Here is a 16,624-nt window from a genome sequence, read left to right on the forward strand (position 1 = left end):
ATAGAGATTCTAATCGTGAAATAAACTTGCTGGTTTTAGCTTTTCACTTGTTAAGATTCCTTTAATTAAATCTAAATAGCGAACTACGGCTGCAGGATCTTTAACCCATGTTTGAAGAGGCTAAATACACGGAGGGAGAAGTGGAATGATAATGTTGTAGGGCTGGAGGAGGGTTATGTGCAGCATGAGAAGTTTCTGTGCACAAAGATACTGCTGGAGAGAGAGAGAGGGAATGGGCAGGATGGGAAATGTAGTTTATTATTCAGCGGAAATGCCGCAGCTTCAGGTCAAATAATGTTTGGGGGAAGGTTGGAGCTGGGAATGTGTGTTTGCAATATGGAAATGACAGGAGGGAGACAGTGATTCCCGGTGGGAGAAGGAGTTGCTGCAGGAGGGAGAGGAGCTGCGAGTGAACTCGCTGCTTTACCCGGAGCCGCTTCCGTGTCGCGGGCGGAGAGTCAGCGCGGAACCGGGGCTGGGCAGCCCAGCCGCTGAATCCCTCTCTCTCTCTCTCTCTGATCCTTTCAGTTTCATAAAAACAGACCCAAAATCCTGCAAAGATGCACCGAAGGGGAGTTGGAGCCGGCGCCATCGCCAAGAAAAAACTGGCAGAAGTAAGTTACAATCTATTGCCCATTTCCCACAGAGGGGACAATCTATTGCCCCTATCTCTGGTTTGAATCTATTGCCCCTCACTTCCAGTTAGAATCGTACAGAATCCCTACAGTGCAGAAGGAGGCCATTCTGCCCATCGAGCCTGCACCCACAACAATCCCACCCAGGCCCTATTCCCCTAACCCCATGTATTTACCCTGCTAATTCCCCCAACATTAAGGGATGTTTTAGCACAGCCAATCCACCCAACCCTCATGTCTTTAGACTGTGGGAGGAAACCGGATCTCCCAGAGGAAACCCACACAGACTCGGGGAGAATGTGCAAACTGCAGACAGTCGCCGGAGGCCGGATTTGAACCTGGGTCCCTGGTACTGTGAGGCAGCCGTGCTAACCACTGTGCTGCCCATGGTTCCTTTCTCTGGTTACACTCTTATTGCACCATTTCCCCAATTACGTTCTGTTGTCCCAAGTGCCCTGCGATATCCCAAATTTGTGAAAGGAACTGTATAAATATTAGTGTTTTATGAAGGGAGTTCCATTTTGAAAGACAAACATATACAGTCTTGTATATTCCACACGCTGGGATATATTGCACAACATTATATACTGTTTCTGCCATAAATATTGCTGAAAAGAAACATGCTGCCAAAACTTCTCCTCTTATACTCATCAGGACAAGTGCAAGAATGTCACAATTTATACCATGGGGATAAGAGGGCACTGTTGTATAAATTATGATTGCTTTCAATTTGCCTATTGTGCGTTTGTGCTGATGGTTCAAGATGAAAGGTTCTCTTTTCACCAATATTCAAGCTCTGTTTCTATATTGTTAATTGTATCAGAGAGAAATATTTGTTGAGCAGTGTTTAACGTCAGCTGTAAATGCGAGTGTGCTGTGCCTGTTTGTTTGAGGGAGGGGGGTTGGGGGTGGGTGAAGAGCAAATTAAAGTATAGCCCACCCAGAGGAGAGGGACCCTTTTCAGATATTGGAGAAACAGTGAATGGCATCTGCAAGAAAGAAAAGGAAATCAATGTTGCTGGAGCTGCCTCTATGTGTAACATTCTCACCTCAGAGGTGACAGGTTCAAGTCCCAGTCCCAGTGAGTTAAGCACAAAATCTAGATTCACAATCCATTGCAGTACTGTCATTTAAAAATAAATCTAGTGCAAAATATTGAAATATAATTTCTGACTTCCCCTCTTTAACTTCAGAATTCTCTTCACAAAATAAGTATTTGCATTTTTACAGCATCTTTCATGACATCAGAATGTCCCAAAGCACTTTTACAGCCAGTGAAATATTTTTGAGGTGTCATTACCTAAGGGGAGAGAGTCTGCCCCAAAGCTGCAGCACACTTGTATGCTTCTGACGGCACACTGGTTGGAAAGCATTGGTGTAGGGGGTAACAAAATATTAGCACAGATAAAAGATTGGTTCGCTAACAGCAAATGGACAGATTGCCAAATTGTAACTAGTGGAGTACCGCAGGGATCGGTGTTTGGTCCACAACTCTTTACAATCTGTGTCAATGATTTAGGTGAAGGAGCCAAGTGTCTTTTGACTGAATACGGCACCAAAATAGATAGGAAAGTAAATTATCAAACTGAGATAGAGAGTCTGCAAAGGGGTACAGACAGGACAAGAGAGTCGGTGAAACATTGGCAGATGGATTAACGTGGATAAATGTGAACTTGTTCATTTTGACAGGAAGAAGAGTAATATTTAAATTGAGAGAGATTGCAGGGTACAGAGGGATCTGGGTGTCCTGGTGCAGGGGGGCTTCTGGGTGCTCTGGATCTGGGTGTCCAGGTACATGAATCATAAGGTAATGTGCAACTGCAGCAAATGATGAGGAAGGCAGATGGAATGTTGGTGTTTATTGCAACAGGAATTGAATATAAAAGTAGGGAAGTTTTATTAAAGCTGTATGAGCCTTGGTGAGACCTGATCTGCAGTACTGTGGGAAGTTTTGCCCTCATTTAAAGATTGAAACAGTTACTATAGAAGCAATTCAGTGAATGGTCACTGGGTTCAATCCTGGGATGAAGGTCTCGTCATGTGAAGAGCAAGTTATGCCAATACTCATTTCTGTTTAGGAGAATGAAAGGTGATGGGATTAAAATAAATAAGATCCACAGGAGAGTTCAGAAGTTTTTAACGGTTTAATGTTTGTTTATTAGTTACAAGTAGGCTTACATTAATACTGTAATGAAGTCACTGTGACAATCCCCTAGTCACCACACTCAGCGCCTGTCGGGGCACACCGAGGGAGAATTTAACACGGTCAATTCACCTAAGCAGCACATCTTTGAAGTGTGGGAGGAAACCAGAGCACCCAGAAGAAACCCACGCAGACACGGAGAGAATGTGCAAACTCCACACAGACAATGACATAAGCTGGGAATTGAACTCAAGTCCCTGGTGCTGTGAGGCAGCAGTGCTAACCACTGTGCCACTCCAGATTGTGGATACCTGGAGTTTCCTCCTGTGGGGGAGACTAAGACTAGTTGTCTTAAAATGGAGACCTCGTGCTTTTAAACTGAGATGAGAATTTTTTTTCTCCCAAACAATTGTTATTTGGTGGAATTCTCTTCCCCGAAAGCAGTGAGACTCGGTCACTGAATTTATTCAAGGCGGAGTTAGACAAATTTTTGATAGGTAAATGTCGGGAGGGGGGAGGGTACAGACAGGAAAGTGGAGCTGAGACTATAACTCATCAACCATGATCTTATTGAATGGTGGAGGAGGCTGGAGTGACTTACTCCTGTTCCTATATTCCTGTTGGCGTGAGGTAAATGTTGTTGACTCGTAAACCACCAGGGACATCTTTGCCTGCATGTACTGTTAGCCGATCCCTTGTTTAGTAGCAGTTGAGATGGTTTTAGTGGCGTGGGAGTTGGGAGGGGAATAAATTAACCAGGGTCTTTGCGCTGCTCATTATCACAGAGAGCAGGATTAGGCCACCGCTGCTCACCTCTCTGTGCGATTTGCCCTCCAAGGGTGACATCTTGCGTAGCGACCTTTTGACGTGGTACTAAGAGTTGTGAGTTGGGTCGACTGAGCTGCAGGAGGGAATGAAAAAGGAACCCGAGAGCTAGTGACGGGGAGTTAATGGAAAGGGATTCTACAGATTGTTGTAATGCTGTCATTAATTGGCACAAGATATCACTGCTAAGAAATTGAGGTTTAATGCGGTACTGAGGGAGTGCGATGCTGTCAGAGGTGCCATCTTTTGGATGGGACATTAAACCAAGGACACCTTGCCTGCACCCTTGGGTGACAACGACACTATTTCGCTGAAGGATAGGGGAGTTATCCTTGGTGCTACTCGTCCAATATTTGCCCCTCAACCAACACCACCAAAAACAGGTAAAGTTTTAAGGTTATTAGTGTCACAAGTAGGCTTTCGTTAACATTGCATTGAAGTATATTTCACAGAATCCCGACAGTGCAGAAAGAGGCCGTTTGGCCCATCAAGCCTTCGCCGACCACAATCCACCCAGGATCTATTCCTGCAACCCCACATATTTGCCCTATTAATTCCCTGATACTAGGGGCAATTTAGTATGGCCAATTAACATAACCTGCACATCTTTGGACATGGGAGGAAGCTGGAGCACCCGGAGGAAACCCACTCAGACATGGGGAGAATGTGCAAACTCTGCACAGACCGTGACTCAAGCCAGGAACCGAATCTGGGTCCCCGATGCTGCAAGGCAGCAATGTCAATCACCATGCAACCTTTATCGGGCAATCATTATCACATTGATATTTGTGGGATCTTGCTATGTGCAAATTGGCTTTTGTGTTTCCTACAATACATCAGCGACTTCATTTCGAAATTTGTTCTTTGGCTGTGAACTGCTTTGGGGCATCTTTAAGTCGTGAAATGAGTTACAGAAATGCATCTACCTGTGCTAATTTGTCAGTATTATTTTGCTGCCTAACGTTTTGTAATTGGATTTGCCTTAGGCCAAATACAAAGAGCGAGGAACCGTGATGGCTGAGGATCAGCTGGCTCAGGTGAGTTGATCCACTCTTAAACTCAAAATCAATTCATTGATTTTTTTCTACCGTCTGATGCTGGCACTTGTACTTTCTGCACCTTCTTGTACCGACAGACCAGTGCTCCTTGTTACTGAATTTCTCCCACTCTCCACAGATGTCAAAGCAGCTGGAAATGTTTAAGACGCATCTGGAGGAATTTGCCAGCAAGCACAAACAGGAGATTCGGAAAAGCTCTCAGTTTCGTGTTCAGTTTCAAGACATGTGTGCGACAATCGGAGTGGACCCCCTTGCTTGTAATCTTGCTTATTCACTTCTCTCCCATTTCCTTTTGACTTCTCATCCCCTGATCTCAGAGTGGTTGGAGCATTATAGAAGGAGCTTTACTCTGTATTTCACCCCATGCTGTACCTGTCGTGGGACTGTTGGATGGGGGACGGTGTAGAGGGAGCTTTTCTCTGAATCTCACCCCATGCTGTACCTGTCCTGGGAGTGTTTGATTGGGACATTGCAGAGAGAGCTTTACTGTGTATCTAACCCCATGCTGTACCTGTCCAAGGAGTGTTTGATGGGGACAGTGTAGAGAGAGCTTTACTCTGTATCTAACCCTGTGCTGTACCTGTCCTGGGAGTGTTTGACGGGGACAGTGTAGAGGGAGCTTTACTCTGTATCTAACCCTGTGCTGTACCTGTCCTGGGAGTGTTTGATGGGGACAGTGTAGAGAGAGCTTTACTCTGTACCTAACCCCGTGCTGTACCAGTCCTGGGAGTGTTTGATGGGGGATAGTGTAGAGAGAGCTTTACTCTGTATCTAACCCCGTGCTGTACCAGTCCTGGGAGTGTTTGATGGGGGATAGTGTAGAGAGAGCTTTACTCTGTATCTAACCCTGTGCTGTACCTGTCCTGGGAGTGTTTGATGGTGTTGCAACGTGGGAGAAATTGATTAGAGTTCTGTTTTCTGCAATGATGAACAAAAAAAATCACCTAAGCAAGATGTAATACATACAAGTTTATTTTTAAATTTCCTTTATGCAGCTGGCAAAGGATTCTGGTCGGAGATGCTGGGGGTCGGAGACTTTTACTATGAACTAGGAGTGCAGATTATTGAAGTGTGTCTGGCTCTGAAACACAGAAATGGAGGTGAATCTCTCTATCATTTGTATGTCAGTGAGATGATTTGTTTGAAGTTGTGATCATGAATGAAGATTTAATTATGCTTTAAACTAGTTTGCACTCTTTTTGAATGCAGGCAGAAGCGGGACACTGTGTAATGTACAGAAATTTAGGTGTGTGAGTCATAGAATCGTAAAGGTTTACAGCATGGAAACAGGCCCTTTTGAACCAACTTGTCCATGCTGCTCTTTTTTTTAAACCCCTGAGCTAATCCCAATTGCCCACATTTGGCCCATATCCCTCTATACCCACCTTCCCATGTAACTATCTAAATCCTTTTTTAAAGGACAAAATTGTAGCCACCTCTACTACTACCTCTGGCAGCTTGTTCCAGATACTCACCACCCTCTATGTGGAAAAAATTGCCCGTCCGGACACATCTGTAACTCTCTCCTCTCACCTTAAACCTATGCCCTCTAGTTTTAGACCCCCCTATGTTTGGGAAAAGATATTGACTATCTAGCTGTTCTATGCCCCTCATTATTTTATAGACCTCTATAAGATCACCCCTAAGCCTTCTGCAGCCCGGAGAAAAAAGTCCCAGTCTATACAGCCTGTCCTTATAACTCAAACTGACCAGTCCTGGTAGCATCCTAGTAAATTTTTTCTGCACTCTTTCTAGTTTAATAATATCCTGTCTATAATAGGGTGACCAGAATTGCACACAGTATTCCAAGTGTGACCTCACCATTGTCTTGTACAACTTCAACAAGATATCTCAACTCCTGTATTCAATGTTCTGGCCAATGAAACCAAGTATGCTGAATGCCTTCTTCACCACTCTGTCCACCTGTGACTCCACTTTCAAGGAGCTATGAACCTGTACCCCTAGATCTCTTTGTCCTGTAACTCTCCCCAACGCCCTACCATTAACTGAGTAAGTCCTGCCCTGGTTCAATCTACCCACCTCGCATTTATCTAAATTAAACTCCATCTGCCATTCATCAGCCCACTGGCCGAATTAATCAAGATCCCATTGCAGCCGGAGATAACTTTCTTCACTATCCACTACACCGCCAATCTTGGTGTCATCTGCAAACTTACTAACCATGCCTGCTGTATTCTCATCCAAATCGTTAATATAAATGACAAATAACAGTGGACCCAGCGCTGATCCCTGAGGCACACTGTTAGTCTGGGAATCTTTTGTATGGTGCAGTTACACTTCGCCCTGTCTGCAACTACAACTTGCATTGATGTTACACTTAATGAAGCAAATTGGATCAAGATGCTTTTCTAAACCTGACACTGAGCCACAAAGGAGGAGACAGAGTACAGGGAAGAGATTTGGCATCTCAGCTACGAGTCTCATCAGCTTTTACAGATGCACCATAGAAAGCATTCTTTCTGGTTGTATCACACTTGGCATGGCTCCTGTTCTGCCCAAAACTGCAAGAAACAACAAAGGATTGTGAATGAAGTCCAGTTCATCATGCAAACCAGCCTCCCATCCATTGACTCTGACTATACTTCCCATGGCCTCAGAAAAGCAGCCAGCATAATTAAGAGCGCCACGCACCTCAGACATTCTCTCTTTCTCACTTGGGAAAAAGATACAAAAGTTTGGGGTCATGAACCAACCAACTGAAGAACAGCTTCTTCCCTGCTGCTGTCAGACTTTTGAAAGGACCTACTGTGCATTAAGCTGATCTTTCTCTATACCCTAGCTATGACTGTTACACTACATTCTCCTTTCCTTCTCCATGAACAGTATGCTTTGTCTGTATAGTGTACAAGAAACAATACTTTTCACTGTATACTAATACATGTGATAATAAATCAAATCAAACATAATAAACTATTAGGGCAGATGACTAATAGCTTGGTTAAAGAGGTAGGTTTCCAAGAGCAACTTGCAGGAGGAGAGGCCTAGGGATATGGAGAGGTTTAGTGAGGGAGTTTCAGAGAGTGGGGCCCAGGCGTCTGAAGATACGGCTGCCAGGGATGGAGCAATGAATATTGGAAATACACAAGGTAGATTTTGGGGTCTGGTGGGATTTGATGTTACAGTGATAGGAAAGTGATGGGACTGTGGAAAGATTTGAACACAATATTGAGACTTTTGTAACTGAAGCTTTACTGAACTAGGACCTGATGTCGCTCAGCAAACATTTCAGGGGTTACCACTGATGCCTCACAACGCCAGGGACCCAGGTTCAATTCTGGCCTCGGCTAACTGTGTGGAGTTTGCACATTCTCCCCATGTCTGCATGGGTTTTCTCTGGGTGCTCAGGTTTCCTCCCACAATTCAAAGATGTGGGGTTATGTTGATTTGGCCATGCTGAATTGCTCCTTAGTGTCCCAAGATGTGTAGGTTAGAGGGATTAGTGGGGTAAATATATGAGGTTGGGATAGGGCCTGGGTGGGATTGTCATCGGTGCAGACTCGATGGGCCGAATGCCCTCCTTCTGCTCTGTGGGGATTCTCTGATTCGATGGTTCCTGTGCTGCAGGTGATGAGTGACTGAGACTTGGTGCATGAATGATTCTAATGATTGGGGAAAGCTTCTCATGCTGTATCCTTATCTCTGCCAGGTCTGATTACTCTGGATGAATTGCATCAGCGAGTTCTCAAGGGTAGAGGCAAGTTTGCCCAAGACGTCAGTCAGTGAGTACAACAGTGATCCCTGAATGAAATGGTTTGAGTTAAATATGCTCATACCCTTATTACCATGGGAATAGCTGTTCTTTTCAATAATCCAAAATCAGCTGAGATTTCATTTCATAGAATCAGAGAAATTAGTGGGCGGCACAGTGGTTAGCACTGCTGCCTCACAGTGCCAAGGACCTGGGTTCAATTCTGGCCTCGGTGACCGACTGTGTAGTTTGCATGTTCTCCCCGTGTCGGCATGGGTTTGCTCCGGTTGCCTCCCACTGTCCAAAGATGTCCAGGTTAGGTGGATTGGCCATGCCCCTTAGTGGCCCTAAATGGATTACCGTGGTAACTGTGTGGGGTTACAGGGATAGGGTGGGGGAGGGGCCCTGAGTTAAATACTCTGTCAGAGAGTCAGTTCAGACGCGATGGGCCAAATGGCCTCTTCTGCACTGTAGTGGTTCTATGGTTCTGTGAGGAACCATTTGACCCATTGCAATTGTGCTGGTTCTTGTGGTGCTGACAATGATAAGTTTGGAAATCTCTTCTCCAAACAGCAATTGATGATATTAAATCTGAGATTGATCCATTTTAGTTGGGGGATATTGAACAAAAGAGACTCTGTAAAGTTAGGTCATGTATCAGCCAGGATCCTGAGGAATGAAGGAACAGGTTTAAGGGGCTAAATGGCTTTCTTTGGGAGAGGAAATAAGTATTTCCTTTTGGAGTGGTGGTGAAAAGGGATCGTAACCTTTGGAGCTGGCCTATTCAGGGTGATGCCAGGAAATACTTCATTCAGAGGGTTGTACAAATCTGAAACATTCGCCCAACAAAGACGTTGAGGCTAAAGATCAATTGAGAATGTAAAAGGTGAGTTTGATGTAGTTTTGGTAGATAAAGGATTATGGAGTCAGGGTTGGAGCAGCAGGCATGGTTCAGTTAGTCGCATTCGTGTCTCCAAGCCAGATCTTGTAGATTCAAATCACGCTCCGGAGATTTAAGAATAAAACTATTGGGCATTCATCTTTGTTAACGGATGTCCAATCATGTGACACCATCAGCAGTTTGCGTGAGTAAATGGGCAGTCTATCTAAACAGCCGGTAGAGCAAACATCTTTTCAATAAAACACTTCTACCTTCATGGTCTGCAAACCTATCCTTTAGATGGATCAGCCATGATCTAATTAAATGATGGAACAGGTTCGAGGGGCTGAATGTCCTCTTCCTGTTCTGACATTCACCATGACTGACTTCATTAAAGCCCCTTTGATTTCTCATGACTTGACGTCCAGTTTCTCTTCCTCTTACCTTCCCTATCCAGGGACGATCTCATCCGGGCCATAAAGAAACTGAAATCTCTGGGTAATGGCTTCAGTATAATCCCAGTGGGAGGCAGATACCTGGTGCAGTCAGTCCCTGCAGAGCTTAACATGGATCACACGGTGGTGCTGCAGATTGCTGAGGTAAGTGCCCTCTCGCGAGGCTGTTTTTGGACGGAGAGATTATTCAGTCACAACCTGTACCTTTTATGAAGTAAAACTTCCCAAGGCATTTCACAGGCCACTTGTCAAACCAAATTTGACCCAGAGCCACATAAGGAGGTATTGGGAAAGGTGATCAAACATTTGGTCAATGAAGTTAATTTTAAAGAGTGTTTTAAAGGAGGAAGAGGTGTGGGGAGGGAATTCTAGAGCTTAGAGCCTAGGCAGCTGAAGGTAGATTTGATATGGAGATGCTGGCGTTGGACTGGAGTAGGCACAGTAAGAAGTCTCCCAACACATGGTTAACGTCCAGTAGATTTATTTGGTAGCACGAGCTTTCGGAGCCATGCTCCTTCATCAGGTGAGCGCAGGATTTGTTTCACAAACAGGGCATATATAGACACAAACTCAATTACAAGATAATGGTTGGAATGCGTGTCTTAACAGGTAATCACGTCTTTACAGGTACAGACAATGCGAGTGGAGAGAGGGTTAAGCACAGGTTAAAGAGATGTGAATTGTCTCAAGCCAAGACAGTTAGTGAGATTTTGCAAGTCCAGGCAAGTCGTGGGGGTTACAGGTAGTGTGACATGAACCCAAGATCCTCTCCCAGTCCTGCACTGGGGATATCAGCCTAGGCTGGTAACTATAGGCCGGTTAGCTTAACTTCAGTAATAGGGAAAATACTTGAATCTATCATCATGGAAGAAATAGCGAGACATCTGGATATAAATTGCCCCATTGGGAAGGCACAGCATGGGTTCATAAAGGGAGGTTATGTTTGACTAATTTGCTGGAATTCTTTGAGAGTTGATTTACGACTGGGGCTATACTCATTGGAATTCTGAAGAATGAGGGGAGATCTTATAGAAATGTATAAGATTATGAAGGGAATAGATAAGACAGAAACAGGGAGGTTGTTTCCAAAGGTGGGTAAAACTAGAACTGGGGGCATGGCCTCAAAATAAGGGGAAGCAGATTTAGGACTGAGTTGAGAAGAAATTTCTTCACCCAGAGGGTTGTGAATCTGTGGAATTCCCTGCCCAGTGAAGCAGTTGAGGCTACCTCATTGAATGTTTTTACGGCAAAGATCGATAAATTTTTGAACAGTAAAGGAATTAAGGGTTATGGTGAGCGGGCATAAGAACATAAGAAATAGGAGCAGGAGTAGGCCATCTAGCCCTTCGAGCCTGCCCCGCCATTCAATAAGATCACGGCTGATCTGACGTGGCTCAGTTCCACTTTCCCGCCTTCTCCCCAGAACCCTTAATCCCCTTGCCTATCAAAAACCTATCTACCCGCGTCTTAAATATATTTAGCGAGGCAGCCTCCACCACTTCAACGGGCAGAGAATTCCAGAGATTCACCACCCTTTGAATGAAGAAGTTCCTCCTCAACTCCGTTCTAAACCGCCCCCCCTTTACCTTGAGGCTGTGCCCTCTAGTCCTACTGTCCTTTCTGAGCGGGAAGAGCCTCTCCACCTCTATCCTATCCATCCCATTCATCATCTTATATGTCTCAATGAGCTCTCCCCTCATTCTTCTAAATTCTAACGAGTACAAGCCTAGTTTATTTAGCCTCTCCTCATAGTTCAACCCCCCTCAACTCCGGTATCAGCCTAGTAAACCTCCTCTGCACTCCCTCCAAGGCCAAAATATCCTTGCATAAGTGCGGCGACCAAAACTGCACACAGTACTCCAGCTGCGGCCTCACCAGTGCCCTGTACAGTTGCAGCAAGACCTCCCTACTTTTATATTCAATCCCCCTCGCTATGAAGGCCAGCATCCCATTCGCCTCCCTGACCACCTGCTGGCTGGATTTTTGCGACTCATGCACAAGGACCCCGAGGTCCCTCTGCACCGTCGCATGCTGCAGTTTTTCGCCATGTTTTTTGCCAAAAGATCAGCCCTGATCTTATTGAACGGCGGAGCAGGCTCAAAGGGCCAGGTGGCCTACTCCTGCTCCTAGTTCTTATGTATTACCCTGCTGAAATTTCTGTAGTAGGACTTGAGCATGTGACGCTCTGACTCATAAACACTCACGGGGGTGTCACCCACTGAGCCCATCAAACTGTACTCATTCACAGAGGAGAGACACCATGACAAAGGATATGAATGAGAAACTGGGGGTAAAACTATTTCACAGCATTATTGTTGATACGGAGAGAAATCAAATTCACCCACTTTGTCTTACAGAAGAATGGATATGTAACAGTCAGTGAAATCAAATCCAGCCTGAAGTGGGACACTGAACGCACTAACCAGGTGTTGGTATGTATACCTGCTGTAGTATTCTCTCTAATCTTGTCCTGTTATGGTCAGGGTAGGGCTGTCTGCTGATGCTAATCGCAGTCCAACTTCCATAACCCTGACAGAATGAGGGGAGCAGTACTAGTGGAATGAGTCATAGAATGCTACAGTGCAGAAGGAGGCCATTCAGGTCTGCACTGACTGCAATCCCACCTAGGCCCTGTCCCCATAATCTATGTACTTACCCTAGCTAACCCCTCTGACACTAAAGGGCATTTAGCATGGCCAATCCACTTAACCTGCACATCTTTGGACTGTGGGAGGAAACCCATGCAGACACAGGGAGAACGTGCAAACTCCACGCAGACAGTGACATAAGCTGAGAATCTAACTCGGGTCCCTGGCACTGTGAGGCAGCAGTGCTAACCACTGTGCCACCCTGCTGTCAGAGGCAGAATGTTAATTCGATGCTTCTACCAAAACACTGATCTTTTTACAAAAAAAGAGATTCTGCTAACTGAAAAGATTGGCCCATGTAAACTACCAGTGCCCGCCAGTAAGAGTTTGAAAATTCCTGTGTATAAAATACTGGGTATCTGCTGGCAATGGATGCTTCCAGCAAACTGCTGGGCCTCGGATCATATATAATTAGGGTCATTTGGGAACTATAAATTGAAATGTGGACAAATAGGTGAAGACACCTTCTCTTGTGATCTTGTCTATCCTAGACTTGTGTACTGTGAATAAATAATTAGTCATAAAATAGTCACATTCAATATGGGTGGTAAATATGAAAATCAAAAAAGCATTGTACTTTGTGCAGACTTTACTTGTAGGAAAGCTTTAGTATAATACCTGCGTGTAGTTTCCTGTTAAATGTTAATATTCAACACTTTCATATTTTAGATTTTTCATGACTTTGCCACCTTAGCAAGTTACTGAGAATTATAGTATTTAAAGCAATAACAGTCCAATGCCATTGTTAATGTTCCCACCTAACTTTATTTCACCCCATCAACATATCCTTTCTCCCTCGTATTTACTAGTTTCCCATCTATGCTACTCAAACATTCCCTGTGGTATCGAGTTCCAGATTCTCACCGCTCTGGATTGCAGCTTGGAAGGATGGGAAATTAGCTGATTGCCATGAACAAGTAGTCCACAACTTAGATAAAAACTGTGCCCAAAACCCTGGGGTTATGACCTCTTCTAACCTCTTTCAGGAACATTTATTGAAGGAAGGTTTGGCATGGATAGACAAACAAGCTCCTGAAGAACCTCAGTACTGGCTGCCTGCACTCTTCTCTGACCTGTATTCCCAAGATGTCACTCCAGAGGAGGCCGATGAAAGCTTACCGTGAGAAAAAGAAAACCTTCAAACTGGGGAGTTACAAAGATCTGCAACTTTACAGTTGTGGTATCAACATGAAAGATTAGTGTAAAACTGTGGATGTTTAAATTCTGGGATTGTTAAGGGTCTTTTTGTAGGTGGCAACTTCCAGCATTGCTTTACATGGTACTAGCACGGTTAAATGGTAAACCTTTCTCCCAGTCTTTCCATCTCAGCTTGTTTTCAGAACTTTCCAGTGCTGGTGACAGGGTTTGGATTTTGAGAGGAGGAGGAAGGAGATGTCATTTGACAGTTGTGACTTAAGCGTAATTTGGAGAAGTGAAGTCAAGGTGACATTACTAAAGAGTGCACACAGTTTGACCCGCAGGAACGTTTGGATGAGTAAACTGAACTACTAAACTGCTTTTAAAACTTCTGAATTTTGTCAGCAATACAAGTGTACAGAACAACGGGCAGGGAAAGAGCAGCTGGGTCTGTCACGATGGCCAAAGCACTGAGAATAACGCTTCTTATTCTTCACCCTGGACAAGGGAGGAGTCACCACCTGAGGAGAGAGAACCCTGTCACCAGCAGCCAGGCTTTGTAATTCAAATCCATCAATTAAATCTTGTGAAAACACACCGGATAACAAAGTGGGTTTTATTTTTGACACCAACTGTTTCAAAAGTAATAAAGTATCCAGCAGTGCACACATCATTTCCCTGGGATTCATTAACAGCAGCCTAGCGAAAGCCAGCTCTTATGATTGAATCCAAATGTTGATCGATACTGACTAAGGATCAAGTTTTCCTTTCCTTCTGCTAATCAGGATGGCCGTGCCCCCAAGCAGTTGGCAATCACATAACTGGCTTTTGATCACTCAAAGTGTCACTCTAAGCAGTTGAACTACCCAAGTTAGGTCACCCGCTGAATATCTCCTTCCTGCCTTCGGGGCAGTTCCTGACTTGACTCAGTTTCTGCGCTGTCATCACAATCTACCCAGTGCAGGGGGTTCATTGTGCAAACTGCACAGCAGCAGCTGTTAGATGCTAAGCCTCGCTTCCATGTTACTGTCAGAGGAAACGGGCAGCTAGTAATTCCTCGCCTCAATTTTAAAATCTCATGTTTAAATCGCATCACAGTCACATTCCCTCTCACTCTCTGGGCTTTAACCGGGAGAGGAGAAAATAGGATTCCTGCAAACTGTTCTTCCATGACTCATGCTGAACTTCTGTAGCAGATTAAGACAGGATGTGGAGATGCTGGCGTTGGACTGGGGTAAACACAGTAAGTAGTCTGTGTTATTTGGTAGCAAAATCCACTAGCTTTCGGAGCGCTGCTCCTTCGTCAGGTAACTGGTAGTTCTGTTCACAAACAGGGCATACAAAGACAAACTCAATTTACAAAATAATGGTTGGAATGCAAATCAAGTCTTAAAAGTACAGATAATGTGAGTGGACAGAGCGTCAAGCACAGGTTAGAGATGTGTATTGTCCAGCTACATCGAGGGTATCCTGAAACCCATTGCACAAAGAACCCCCCAGCTTTTGTTGCAGCACTACGGACTTCCTACAGAAACTCAGCACGCATGGAGCAGTTGAACCAGGAGCACTCTACATCAGCATCCCCCACGACAACGGCATTGCTGCAACTGCCTCAGTGCTCAACACCAACAACTACCAATCGCCAGATGCAATTTTACAATTCATCCGCTTCATCCTGGACCACAATGTCTTCACCTTCAACGACCAGTTCTTCATCCAGACATATGGAACAGCCACGGAGACCAAATTCACACCTCAATATGCCAACATCTTCATACAGGTTCAAACAAGAGCTCTTCACCACACAGGACCTTCAACCGATGCTATACATTAAATACATTGATGATATTTTCTACCTTTGGACTCATGGTGAACAATCACTGAAACAACTATATGATGACGTCAACAAGTTCATTCCCACCATCAGACTCACCATGGACTATTCCCCAGAATCAGCTGCATTCTTGGACATGCACATCTCCGTTAAGGACAGTCACCTCAGCACTTCACCTCACGATGCTCCACTTGTCCAGCTTCCATCCTAAACACGTTAAAGAAGCCATCCCCTACAGACAAGCCCTCCGTATACACAAAGGAGGAGGATCGCAACAGACACCTCCAGACGCTGAAAGATGCCCTCATAAGAACAGGATATGGCGTCAACTCATTGATCGACAATTCCGATGCGCCACAGCGAAAAACCGCACTGACCTCCTCAGAAGACAAACACAGGACATGGCGGACAGAGCACCTTTCATCATCCAGTACTTTCCAGGAGTGGAGAAGCTACATCATCTTCTCCAGAGCCTTCATTGATGAAGACGAACATCTCGCCAAGGCCATCCCCACATCTTGCCTTCAAACAACTGCACAGCCTTAAATAGACCATTGTCCACAGCAATCTACCCAGCTTTCAGGAGAACAGTGACCATGACACCACACAACCCTGTCACAGCAACCTCTGCAAGACGTGCCGGATCATCGACATGAATGCTATCATCTCACATGAGAACACCATTCACCAGGTACGTACAGTACTTACTCTTGCAACTTGGCCCATGTTGTCTACCTGATACATCGCAGGAAAGGATGTCCCAAGACATGGAACATTGGGGAGACCATGCAGACGCTAAGAGAATGGATGAACACTGCTAGACAATCACCAATCGACAATCCTGTTGGGGAATACTTCAGCGGTCACGGGCATTTGGCTTCTGACCTTCAGGTAAGTGTTCTCCAGGGTGGCCTTCACAACACGACGCAGAGTTGCTGAGCAGAGATTGATAGCCAAGTACCGCACACGAGGACAGCCTCAACTGGGATCTTGGCTTCATGTCACATTATATGTAACCCCCATGACTTGCCAGGGCTTGCAAAATCTCACTAACTGTCCTGTCTGGAGACAATACACACCTCTTTAACCTTTGCTAAATGTTCTCTGCACTCAGTCTGTACCTTTGAGACTTGATTACCTATAAAGATTCACATTCCAACCATTATTTTGTACAGTGAGTTTGTGTCTTTATATGCCCGGTTTGTGAACAGAACTCCCACTTACCTGATGAAGGAGCAGCACTCTGAAAGCTAGTGGATTTTGCTACCAAATAAACCTGTTGGACTTTAACCTGGTGTTG

At 44.9% G+C, this 16,624-nt stretch overlaps 1 protein-coding gene across 1 annotated transcript; it reads left to right on the plus strand.

Moving 5' to 3' along the window:
- The first annotated feature begins 254 nt into the window (after positions 1–254).
- On the plus strand, positions 255–14,085 carry snf8 (SNF8 subunit of ESCRT-II). The gene is made up of 8 exons (XM_080213852.1): positions 255–614; positions 4,590–4,640; positions 4,780–4,918; positions 5,657–5,761; positions 8,329–8,401; positions 9,708–9,849; positions 12,063–12,137; positions 13,340–14,085. The coding sequence occupies exons 1-8, from the start codon at positions 561–563 to the stop codon at positions 13,475–13,477; spliced, it is 777 nt and encodes a 258-aa protein (XP_080069978.1). The 5' UTR covers positions 255–560; the 3' UTR covers positions 13,478–14,085.
- The last annotated feature ends 2,539 nt before the right edge of the window (positions 14,086–16,624 follow it).

The sequence above is a fragment of the Carcharhinus amblyrhynchos genome, chromosome 27 (genome assembly GCF_965287045.1).
Source record: "Carcharhinus amblyrhynchos chromosome 27, sCarAmb.v2.hapA, whole genome shotgun sequence".
NCBI lineage: Eukaryota > Metazoa > Chordata > Chondrichthyes > Carcharhiniformes > Carcharhinidae > Carcharhinus > Carcharhinus amblyrhynchos.